Source organism: Echiichthys vipera, assembly GCF_963691815.1.
Source record: "Echiichthys vipera genome assembly, chromosome: 10".
NCBI lineage: Eukaryota > Metazoa > Chordata > Actinopteri > Perciformes > Trachinidae > Echiichthys > Echiichthys vipera.
In genome coordinates this window covers 4,440,186-4,453,326 of record NC_139835.1, presented here as the reverse complement: position 1 = coordinate 4,453,326, position 13,141 = coordinate 4,440,186, and the positions used below count along the sequence as shown (strand labels likewise).

At 40.5% G+C, this 13,141-nt stretch overlaps 1 protein-coding gene across 1 annotated transcript in view; it reads left to right on the top strand.

The window, feature by feature from the left end:
* The window catches only part of clasp1a (cytoplasmic linker associated protein 1a), a 112,676-nt gene that overhangs the window by 23,655 nt on the left and 75,880 nt on the right, over nucleotides 1–13,141 (top strand). Inside the window, 1 exon segment of the mRNA XM_083921558.1 lies at nucleotides 12,517–12,595. Coding sequence (XP_083777684.1) covers nucleotides 12,517–12,595 — 79 coding nt within the window.

Here is a 13,141-nt window from a genome sequence, read left to right as displayed (position 1 = left end):
GCCTGATCTCACTACGACACAACGACACACTTCCTCTGAGAGCTCATTTCTGTTCTTTTAGAAGCATTCAGATCCCTGTTAGCACTAGCATAACTTCCTATTTAGCACAACAGCAGAGTAGAGCTGAGCCGGGGGTTAGCTTCAGTAAGCTAGCCGCCTCGGCTGCTACCTGCAATTGAAGTGATAAAGCGATGATCAAAAATGGGACAAATGTGAGCAAGCAACAAGATACTCGCGTTCTGGGCGATTTAATCGCCTCCATCGCTTTTTCTGTGAATGCACGGCAACACTTAATAATAGTATAATCCTGGGATTATAATCCTAAAGAGTGTTTGCGTCCAGTCACTTTTCCTTTGATCTGCTCTTGTCCATGTGAGCCCACCAGAGCTCTAACACCCATATCATGTTGTCAGTTTGGCCATTTGTTCTGCAGAGTCAGCAGAGCCTAGGAAGCAAGCCACTGAGTGGATTGTACAGCTAATGTGCTCTGTCATGATCCAAAGTGAGCACTTTTGCAGAGTGCTGTGTCATGGACAAGAAGCGTGTGTTGAATACAGATATGTCCTGGTTGTCTTCATATTACTCTGTTGTACTGCTCAGTATGTATAATGCCAAGGAGGGCAGTGAGAGCTAAATGCATAGAAATGCTATGACACACAAACAACAGCTAGCATGGCAGCTAGTGTGTCAAAGAGGTTGCTTTTATCGCACGCACGCACGCACGCACGCACGCACGCACACTCACACACTCAATTCCAGATTGCTTTCATATTAAATCATCTACAGGTAGTAGAAGGGGCAATATGACAATAGACTGTATATATCGTCAAAACAATAGAAAAATGGTAAATCTATGGTATATTAGGGACAGCAAACAGCAAAATGTGCAAAATCATATTAAAAATTTGTTGCATGAATGAAATTTAAATATTGCTGTTACAGTCAGAACCAGTCCAGAAAATGCTGCACGTACATTGTTGAATCTTACTCACAGGCACAAAGGCAACAGCTGTAGAGACAATGGTAAAACATATTAAGTTGTTTGGCTGTTGTACATGTTTTGTATTTTATGTCACATTTTCATTATTAGGCTAACTGCATAGTATCTTAATTTCTCAAAATTAAGAAGACTAAATATGACAACCACATTTTTAGTTTTGGCAACCAAATGCCTTGTTGCCTGGCAACAACCTTTTTAAAAGTTAGTGTTGAGCTCTGCCCAACTGCTTTAAGGTAATACTTACATCATTTGGATGACGTTTTATGTTCTGAGCCTTGCACGTTATTGTTCATTTTGCACTGAAGTTCTTAGCAAAATGATAGGAGTTTAATTCACACAGGAGTATACAAAAATAGGCTTTAACATGTGGTGGATTCATATAGACATCGCCCAGCCTTCTATACTTGCATTAGTGTTAATGAGTTGATAATTAGAGAGCGACCGAGTTAACATGAACACTTGTGCTCCTAATATACTTGCTCCAATTTGATTCATCATTGCCCTCATACACAAGGAAATGTGGTAGAAATGTACTTTCCTTATGAATGTTTTTTTTTTAATTCCTTTTGTATCCGTGTCCAACCATAAAATGTGACTAAGCATGCATGCTGTCAACGTCATGCTTCACTTTAGCTCATGACAGTCCCCGGTATGATGGGATTATATTACAGCTAAGGGAGGTTGTTCAGACGGCAGGAGGTGTATTATGGCAATATTAAGTTGATGGACGGCTTCCAATTTAAACAGTTTCTATTAACAAATATCATACCACATAAAGCATTGTTCTTACATAGAAATATGCCCTCCTTCCTGGTGGTTGCTATTGAATGTATTACCTTGACTTAGTCTGTTGCTACCTTTTTAGCTTTAACCTAGCATAGCATACTTTTTTTGTAACGTTAGCTTGTAGAGATCCTGGGGTTTCTCAAACTTAATAAATACCACACAGACATACACAAAACTCTTTTGCAAGCTCAAACGTAAGATATCTACTGGATTTTTTTCCCCATGGACAGATTGAAGCAACAGACAGGGTTTGTACTGCCTATTTTATCAGCATGTCAATTTATGCTAGGGTAAGCTTTTAGAGAAGAAGTTTCTCAAAATGAATAAATACAACAAATATGAACAATAAACTGCTTTGCTACCTCGATCTTGAAGATTGATATCTGCTTAAAGAAATATTTTTCCTTAGAAAGATTTAGCTACTCCATCCGTGAACATGTAGGGTTAGCATAAGCTAAAGATAGCAATCTGTCACTAACGTGTCACTAACGTGTCACTAACGTGTCACTGACACACTGGCGCTACTGATTAACATTTCCAATGACAGAGCATGGCAAAAAGTAAGGCTAACCAGTCACTTTCTAAATATGTTGAAATAAAGTGCCTACACTGTCTTAAAGTTGAAAGTGGAGTACTATAATGGAATTGGAGGTCAAAACCAATCAGATTGCTTGGTTCGAGCCGTCTGTTTTTATTCTCTTCACTGATAGAGTCCCCCCAGCACTGCCTGAGGTTTTCCCTGTCCCCATGACTCCTGCAAGTTGCCTCACTACTGTCACAACACTTCCTTACAACAAGGATAGTCTTTGTTCAGGATTATTTTGGTTGTTTCTCAAATGTAGTACTACATGGTGATGCACTGAGGTGGAGAAGCTTTAGCATTCAAAAGATTATCACCTGATACTCCGTATCAAGGAGTGTGACCTCTGTGACCTTTATCAGTTCACTTTCATGTTGCTGTGCATGAGCAGTCTCATCCCAACATCCTGATTCAGCGGTCTCTCTGCCTGCTTGTCCAGTTTTTATGGTAGCCATGTTGGTTTGCTGCCACATTGATTAAGACTGTTGTCTGTCTACATAGTAATGTCCTCTATCCTGTCTGGCAGGTGCCACGACAGCATATGTATGGCCCCCCCTTTCAACACAGACTTTGGGTTAGAGACTTAAATATCCTAATTCAGTCCAGAAGAAAGTATGCAGCAGCTGTAATTCACTTCAGTTCAGGTACCTGCTGCAAAGTGTTTGTTTTAATATATATATATATATATATATATATATATATATATATATATATATATATATATATATATATATAATATTTAATATGCTACGGATCTGGAAAGCTTGTAGTTAGAGGTGAAAGGGAATTATGTAAATTCATGCATAAATATATCCAGTTCTCTTTATACGTCCATGGTTGATCTTAGCACAGCAAAGACGGTGGTAGGTTAACCTTGACTTGATCCACGAGTGCACAGTTTGATTGACATCAAACACAGCCTTGTGATGACAACCTTCCCTTCTTTCTTTGCAACCACTGGATAAAAGCCAGAAGGGTTTGACCTGTGACAACTAGAGCCAATCAAAATGCAGGACACCATCACTATGTGGGACATGGTTTAAAAATGCTGTCACCCTTCTGGTGTGTGTGTGTGTGTGTGTGTGTGTGTGTGTGTGTGTGTGTGTGTGTGCGTGTGTGTGTGTGTGTGTGTGTGTGTGTGTGTGTGTGTGTGTGTGTGTGTGTGTGTGTGTGTGTGTGTGTGTGTGTGTGTGTGTGTGTGTGTGTGTGTGTGTGTGTGTGTGTGTGTGTGTGTGTGTGTGTGTGTGTGTGTGTGTGTGTGTGTGTGTGTGTGTGTGTGTGTGTGTGTGTGTGTGTGTGTGTGTGTGTGTGTGAGACAGGGAAATCCATGAGGAGAACAGCGGTCACAGTGTCCTGGGTTGAACACAGTTAGTGTGTATGTGACAAAAAGCTAACCAAAAGTGTTAGTATGCAACATTAAAGCTAATAAGAGCTGACCTGAGAAATGGGCTGACCTGAGAAATGGGATTAGAGTGTGGTTGTTTCACCTGGGATAGTTGTGTTAGTACAGTGCCAGTGCTGCTGCTGTTTTTGGTGATCTGCCCATGACAAATGGGACCCATGAGCACCACCTCACCTCGTGGTTGTCGTCTGATAGGCCACATCTCTACTTCTAGGACACAAGTGGGTGCTTCGGGGCTGCATCAAAATAAACAGACACTTACTAATTCAGACTTTTACTTGGACCAAAATTAGGCCAGAAAAAAAAAGTGTTTGAGTCAAAAGTGGCTGTTCCTGGGTAACAGAACATGTGTCTGCTTCCTAGTTTACTTGTTCTACAAATAGATTTTTCATTCCTAACAGCCTGAAAGATATCCTTTGTAGATTAAAGTATGACCTTGTATGACCTTGGTTACTTAGAGGGAAATTGCGGCATAAAATCATCCCATGGTCTTTTTCATCAACACAGCTTTTATTTGTGTATGAACTATTAATGGAGATATCCCAGAGACCGGGAACAGTCGCTAACAGCTGGACGTGGCTAACAGTAATTAGCTCGGGGCAGTACGGTGAAGGTGTTCAAACGTCTTTTTTAACCACTAATACTGCTCAACATAACAGCAAACCTCTGCAGCAGCATGAGAAGAGTCCCTACACAGAAAACAAAGCACCAACAACGTAGTTAGTGAACCCAGAGTTTATTAAAAGAGTGTTTTAAAGACTTACCTACTGGCCCCTGTACCAGCTCCTCTCATAGTAAAGTCCATTCAAGTGGATTACCAAAGTCAATCCCAAAGGAAGGAGCCCATTGGTGCTTTATTCCAGCAAAACACGTAAACTTTTTGGTTAGCACACAAGTAGACTCTGCACTCAAGTAAACAAGAGTGCAGAGTCTAAATATACTAGAATCTGGTTGGTATCTGGTGGCTGTGGTGCAAGTTACAGCTTCTGTAACTAAGAGCCTTTTTACACCTGAAAGTCTGAACCAAGGTTTATTGTTTTGCTACGTTGTACATGGCTGAGAATTGATAAGGGTTTGTTGATACCAGTGCCGTTATCAATTCTGTCTTATTCTTTATCGATTTCCTCATGGATTACTCAACCTACACAGGTTTTCAGCAACAATATAACTTTTTTTTTATTAACTGAGTCTGATCACAGTTTAGATAAAATAAGGGAATATTTGTACAGCTTTTTTTATTCAGGTTTTAAAGCTTGCCCGTGTGGAGCAAATGTTATTATAACACCATGCTTTGGAGCCTTTCTTAATCTGCCATGACTGCTTCTTAGTGCAGGTTTCCAGCAGTGTAGACGCATGAGTTTAACACTGATTCTTTTTAATGAGCATCTGTCAGAAAAAACATGCCGACAATGATAGAAAAAACTGATAAGCTCAGAATTAGTTCTGGATCAGAACCAAAATTATATTCTCAACCGGAACAGATTTTTTATTCCCAACCATAATTGTATACATTTGACGCAACCTTTTATTGATTATTATACGCTGTCGTCATCACATACAGTGTTTCCCACAGACCAGGTAGCAGAGTTAGACCCTCCGATAAAACAGACCGGAGCCACCTGCTGCGCTCGCCGCCATCTTTGCACCGATGTCAAAGATCAAAGTCAAAAGTAAATGCAATTTCATCTCAACCTATTTGAATCGTCACACATTGTTATCGATTTTAACTGTCTCAAGATGCATCGTTACATCCCCAGCTCAGATTTCAGCACAAACCACAAGTTAGAGTGAAACTTTGAAACTTTACACTGCAGACCGTCAGCACACAAGCAGGCTGCAGTGAGGTGTGTGTGTGTGTGTATGTGTATGTGTACGAGAATTACAGGGAGAAAGAGTGCTATGTGGAGATGAACGGAACAATATTTCAAAAGCATGTTGAAAAAAAACAAAAAAAACCAGAACAATTTGTGGCACTCAGAGTTGTTTGTAAGGCGTAGCGCCACACATTGGTCTATGTATGGGAAACACTGACATAGGTGAGCTGCGTCTCCTGATACGTGTAATTGATTGGTTTGGGGCTTTCTTGTCCTCTTGAATGCTGTCTCTAGTAACTGAATTCTTGTGACTCCTGCTCTCCCTGTGGTCCCACAGCCCATTCTGTTTTGTTGCGTTGTTGAGAAACAATACACAGGAACATCACTTGGCTCTTGATGAGCTGCAGTGTTTATTCAGAGACCAACTCAAACACACACTGTAGATTTACCACCTAACTGTCACTTTCTTTCTTAGCTCAACCACACAATCACTCCACACACATTAAGCACCGAATTCCTTATAGGAGCTTCCCTGCTCTTATAACACGAAGCTGACCTGCCAGAACCTTCTGTAATTGGTCCGAAAGTGTGAACCATCCAAATAATACTGGTCAGTAATAGTTTTGGTTCAGATTAACAAAATGTCTGAAAGTCCAGACCACACAAGCTAGGTGTGAAAGCACCCAAAAGGTCAGTGATGGAATTTATAAAACAGTGCATAGGATCCTTACTAAAAATACTGTACAAAAGCTGAAATGGTGTGTGCAAAAAAAAAAAGATTGGATTTTTAAATCTCTGCATATGCTCGTGTAGGCAATCATCCCTTTATAAATCAGTCCATCTTGAAATGTGCAAACGGGGATCAGCCTCATGTCCCATCCTCTACACTCCCACATTCATTCATCATAAATGGTCACTGCAAAGCACCACATGATCTGAATGCATATCATTATACCTGGTGATCAAAGGGTCTTTACCAAGAACACCCAGAAAATGAATGTTTCTGACAGAAATGGAGGTGCCAGTGGTTGAGGTGGAAGTTAGAAAACACATATGGTTGGGTCCACAGCAGTGAGGTGAGAGAGAGAGAGAGAGAGAGAGAGAGAGAGAGAGAGAGAGAGAGAGAGAGAGAGAGAGAGAGAGAGAGAGAGAGAGAGAGATGAGAGAGAGAGAGAGAGAGAGAGAGAGAGAGAGAGAGAGAGAGAGAGAGAGAGAGAGAGAGAGAGAGAGAGAGAGAGGAGAGAGAGAGAGAGAGAGAGAGAGAGAGAGAGAGAGAGAGGAGAGAGAGAGAGAGAGAGAGAGAGAGAGAGAGAGAGAGAGAGAGAGAGAGAGAGAGAGAGAGAGAGAGAAGAGAGAGAGAGAGATGTAGTATCAGTAGCAGTATGTCTGAGGAGGATGCTCTTCTTTCATTGTTTTCACTGCAGGAAATCAAGCATGAAGGGCCATCTCTGGAGGAATTGAACCGTAACAGACCGATGGTTGTCTATTTGTGTGCAACTCTGGTTTCTGTGTATTCTATATTTGTGCGTGTGCGTGCGTGCACTCTGTGTTAGCCCTGTCGAGTGTGTTCCCTAAATGGGTGTTTATAGTACATTCCATCCTGTAGTTGCCCCTGTGCCCGGGTTCTGAGCTCTGCTGAATAAAGCTGAGTCACTGTGTGGTCACTGCTGGCTAATCCACCTCAGGAATATAATAACGCCACTGCTGCAGTCTCCAAATATTGAAGCCATGCAGCAAGTGATGAAGTCACCAGACATCTACAGTATGGTGGCTTGTGTCGAAGCATGCCAAGACTCTTCCCTCTCGCAGCAATTTGTGAATTGTCAGCCTCTCCTTGAGCAGCTGCTCCACCACCAACAATATATATCTGTGGTTAACTGTGACACAGGAATTGCAGCAAATGTGGGCATGATTTTTTTTTAAACTTTCAAATGAATGCTAAGATGATTATTTGGCAAATTGTTGATTGATGAACACACATTCACCAATCATTTATTTGTTCCTGTGTAAAATCGGTACTGAAAAATTAGAAGTTTTCAGTATATTTTTTTATATTTGAGTTTCTTTGATGCCTATCATAACCAGTCAGCATGTCCTAACTCTGTTTACATTTCATTTTATACTGTATTTGCATAAAGCAGTCGCAGTCACTTTTCTCCACTGTATTCTGCAGCACATATTAGCTCAGTAGCCATCTACAAACACAGGCACATGTCTTGTCTTGTGCTGTGGCTTAGTGAACAACCGGCAGACATCCACTTCTGTACTTGCACTTCTTTTGTCAGTTAGAAGGCTAGAGAAGCACTTTAAGCAGCGTAAAAAAATCTACCCCGCAAATGTCAGCATCTGTCAGTTTTAGCAGGCTTGTGAGTTACAGTTCCAGGTACGTCGTAATGTCAGATGGACTTGAAAATAGACCCGTCCAGGCAAAGCCCTAGCTTTATTGAAGCGCCTGAGACATCCGAATCCAGTCAGTATTATGTAGCAGGAAGCAGGCAGGCAGAGGAGGGAGGGCAGGTATGCTGAGTAATCATAAAGCACTCTGCAATAAACTACAGCCATCTGTGTTTGTGTGTCATGAACTCATTTTGGACAAGGTTGAATTGTTCTCTGTGCTGTAAAATTCTCTTACTTTAAATATCTAAAGAGTTTTGGTTGTGTTTTTGCAAGCTTCCTTTAGAAAACTAGTGTTGTGTATTGGAGATTGAGATGATAGTGTTGTGTGTGTGTGGATTCACTCCCAGTGGAACAAAAAGACAGCATACCCAGCTGTTCTCTTGATTTAGAGGAAATAACTGTGAAGATGGTGACGTGTGTCTGCCTTTCCCTTCCAACGTTTTGAGAACAGCCTTTAAAGATATGGATTGTAAAATTCATACATTTTGAGACAGACACTACATGTGAAAAGGGTAAACGTTATTAACTAATACATATCACCATGAAACCTCCTCGGTATTACTGACATTTGTCAGTAGTCTGTCTCAAACGAACGAAGCCTCTAGTACGATTTTTTCATATTCTTTTTTTCTGTCCATGGTATCTATGGCTCGGTAGTTAGTAGATTGAGTAAATGTTGTCCACATACGTAAGTGGCATATGCTTTTATATGTATTTAAATTAGCCGAAATACTTATAGTATATACTGTATTAACGGTTTGAATCAGGCAAAGTAATGTTTGTATTCTTTAGTGAGCTAAAATACCATCTAAAGAAAATAGAAATATTAGTTTTACTTCCAAGTCTTAAGCACTATCTTGAATATAACAGGAATTATTATATTTATATATTTTTATTCATATATTTATTAGACATAGTACGTCAACCAAGTACTAACTAAATAAAATACCACAAATTGGCCTATTTAGTATGATGAGGTTTCACTACCCATATTGTAATACACTTAAATTGTGCTAAAAAAAACAAAACAAGTGTAGCATATCGAGTTATGTTTATATTAGCCTACTAACAATATTACGTACCATCATCTTCTATAATCAATACGTCCATGCCTAAAACAACATACTGTATATCAATTTCATGTAGGTCATGCTGCTAGAAAAAGCTTTTACTGTGTCCCGGTATATATATATTTATATTTCTGTTTTTCCAAATATATGTTATCTGTATAATATTGTTGTTAAATATGTTGTTTGTATAGCTGGAATTTGCAACGAAAATAATTACCCCCTGGGATTATTAAACATTTTCGGAGGTGATCTCCTCTTCCCCACATGTATGGGAGTGAATGGGTGAATGTGCTTCCGGGCACAGGACCGCCACTTAAACAGGCGAGTGCTGCAGTACCACACTTGGCCGCTAAGACCATTGTGCATAGGATGAGAGCGTCGGTCCAGGGGACCTGGTTTGGTCGCTTGGGAAACCTTCTCCAAATGTTCTCTGCCACACGTTACCAGACTGATCTGAGAGTAAAATACAGTGGAGCTCAGAGATCAGGATGGTCTCAGGAGGCTAGTTCAAACATGCAAATACATCAGAAGCAGCAGAATGTCAATCATTTTGTCAATTGTTGAAAAAATGTGTTCAACTAAGACAGAACAGATCCGCAGGATAATGTTGTTTTGGAAATGCCTCCAATACTGCCTAAAATGCTGGTATTGGTATTAGTATCGGTGTGTAAGCAAGCCTACGCACCGATCTAATACCATGTTTTTTTGTTATATTTAAGAGTCTAGGCTGCAGCGGCCTTGCAAAGACTTTTATAAAATTCAAAGTAGGTTTTCACTGAACAAGATTGTACTTTATGATGTGAACTTTGTCAGCTTTTACATAATTGTCTCACTTGTCAAGCAAACAAGGTTTTATTTACACCTAATTATTACTGTACACAGCAGAGAGAGCATATCCCTCAGTGTTTGCATAGTTTCATTTGCTACACATATATTTCAGAAAATATTTCATTGCTCATTTTTTTGATCAAGTTCTGGATGCTGGGTAACTGATATGCATTTAAAGCAGGTCACTATAAGCCAGTGAAGTGGGTGTGAACCTGGATTTAGCCCTCCCAAATGTGGTGACCAGCATTAATGTGAAGTTCTCTTCACCGTCAGGAGTGCTTTTACTAATACTAATATGTTACTAATACATAGGACATTCTAATAGCTAAGCTGTGCATTTCTTTATTTGTTGACGGTGTTGGAGAACCTTGCTGTTGTCCATCAGTTTTTCTGGTCTCTGACATTTTTCCCGTCTCCTTTCTTCGCTCTGGGGCAGGGTTGGAAATTAGGGTTGGGTGAGTGGCGATCAACGGTGGACGATTGTCAAAAAAGTTATTTTCCAACCCTGCTCTTAGGCATCTTTGCTTGTATCAAATTTTCACCTAAGCACTTTTTGTCTTCTCACAGCTTATAACTTCCATACTGAGCAGCACATTATGAGCTCAATGATGTTTTTCCAAAAGAGTCCACATGTGGATGATAGCAGAAGGGAGTCAGCCATCTGTCTGCAAAGAGGGGGAGCCTGTCCTTATCCACACTGGTCTGGACTGCACTGTTATTGTGTAGTGAACTCACTCAAACACAGGGTGAGAGTGCAGTTGTTGCCATGGACCCTTTGTGACTCAGTAAAAAGAAACACAAAAAAGAGTGTTTACCTCCAGTTGTCTTACTAAGAAGGTTAGGTTTAAGAGACCTCCTGTATCCACCTTACACAACAGGAGCTGAACCTTAATTTGAGGTTAGTTTCAATTTGAGAAGTTGAGTGTCTGGGGTGATTTACACCATTGTTAAAGTTTGTCACCCGGTCTTTTTTTTGGCCCTGTCATCAGCCTGATTACTGTGATTCCCTCCAGTTGGAGAACAAAGGGACTGATCTGAGGATTAGGCCTGTGGACACCAGGGGCCTCATTTATAAAACCGTGCGTAGACTTTACATCAAAGGTGGCGTAAGGACAAAAAAAAATTGGGATTTTTAAAACAGTGTGCAAGCATGTCCTACGCCGATTTCCCTTTATGAATCACAATCAACTCTAACAGTGAATGTGAAGTTGATGTTCTTGTTGGAGAGGTGGAAAAAAGAAAAACATGTTGTTTGGAGGTCACAGTGTGGGCATTACTAAAGAAAAAGCGTAAAATGTGTTCAACTAAGACAGAACAGATCCGCAGGATAATGTAAAGTGGCAACATGTATCGAACACAGTTAATGCGTCCGAAGGTCAGAGCGTGGCTGAAATGAAAAAGAGATAAATGAAAGCATTTTCTTTCTCACTGGGTGCTTTGATAGCAACACGAGTGCAGTCACAGCACCGATTACATTTGAGAAACAGGATACTTTTTTATTTCCCTGTTCTCACAGATCCAAACGAACCATGAGAACAGTACACGAGCGTCCGAGCAGCTCATAACCTACTCATCCTCATTTGTCAGTAAATCAGCGAGGACCGCACACTCTCCTGTCAAGTTTGCTTTTTATAAATCCCAAAGTTTGCTTAGAAAGTGGCATGTGTCCTCTTCGGTGCGTACGCCACCTTTATAAATGAGGCTCCAGGCCTTGTGGCTGCTGGGACACTCACTACCTGCTCCTCCAGCGAGAAAGAGATTTGGAAAAGCAAGAGAATACAGTATATGATAGGCTGGCATCAATTCAATATAAGCAGATGCCACTGTACTCTATGGAGGAATTGTTGGGTCTATGTAAATCATAAATAAGTCATAGACAGTGGTCTATACCTAGTCTGTAAAGTGTCCTGAGATATCCTTTTTTATGATTTGGCACTGTAAATAAAATTGAATTGAATGAAGTTGCATGGAAGGAGTGATTGCTGTTCAGGCACCTGAGGCATAGAACAGCTCAATGTGATATGTGCTGTCAAATGCACTTTGAATTCCCTTGTCATTTACCGTTTAATACCACTAGATGGCAGCAGAGCCATGTTTGGACATTATACCTCTAATGTGTTACTTAAACAATCTTAAGTTTCCAAAAATTGCACCAAGGCCTGGACAGTAGTCCAGGTGATGCTTATGTGTCGTTATGGTGTCAGCAGGGCTACTCTCACTACACGCTCATTGAGCAGCTCACTCACCCCAAGACAAGGAAAGATGGTGTGGGAGGGGCCTATGCACTCATATGAAGGATATGTCAGAGGGTGCACACTCACGGTGCAGGAGTGAAACTGTGTTTTATGTGCTCTTTGAGTCCCACATGTCTTATAATGGGATACTGTGGGGCCTGCGGGAGGTCAGTGTCATCCACAAGCACAGCAGAAACGGAGAACCATACAAATGTTCTGTTTACCCATGATCCTTTGCAACAGAACATTTTCAATACAGCCTTCAGTTTGGGCTTGTCCATGGCTGTGGCAATGATAATAATATAAATTGGTCATTATGTACAATATGCAGGAAATAATGTGGTTTATTTTGGTGAAATGTTATTTCTATAATTGTATTTCTGTGTTTTATTGTGTCTCCACCAGGTGGCTCTGCTCGGCTTGGACCTCTTATCTGCCTTAGTGACAAGGTTACAGGAGCGATTCAGGTCCCATGTGGGAACAGGTAAGACTTTTGTTTTGTGGTATTAGTATTGTGATCATTATCATTGAACCGTATCATCATTTTCTTCATGTAGCTCAAAGCTTCTTGCGTACAGAGCAATTTCAATTTTAAGGTTGTTACAGTTTTTACAGCACCAGTCATATCTCACATATTGGTAGTTAACTATTTCCCTCAGCAGTCTTATCAGCCACTTAGTTAAGCTAAAGACTTCTTAAGAAATATAAAGAGACTTTGATGAGGTAAGAGGTTAGAATATCATTCAGTGCACTGCCCTGACAGCTGCCGAATGTCAAATAACTAAACCATGAGATTCTTTGTTGGCCATCATTCACTCCTCACATCGACTCGATTGCTGGTCATATTTTGCCCCTCCCCTTTCCTGCACCTAGTTTAAATAACAATAAATGACTTTACAATACAGATTCCTCCTCCTATTCTGACTGAGTTTGTGTGGAAAGTATTAAGGATGAATCCAGAAACTCCTTTTTGTAACAAAGTGAAGAGATGTAAGTAAGGTGATTTGTCAGGAAGAGACATGCTGAAGCC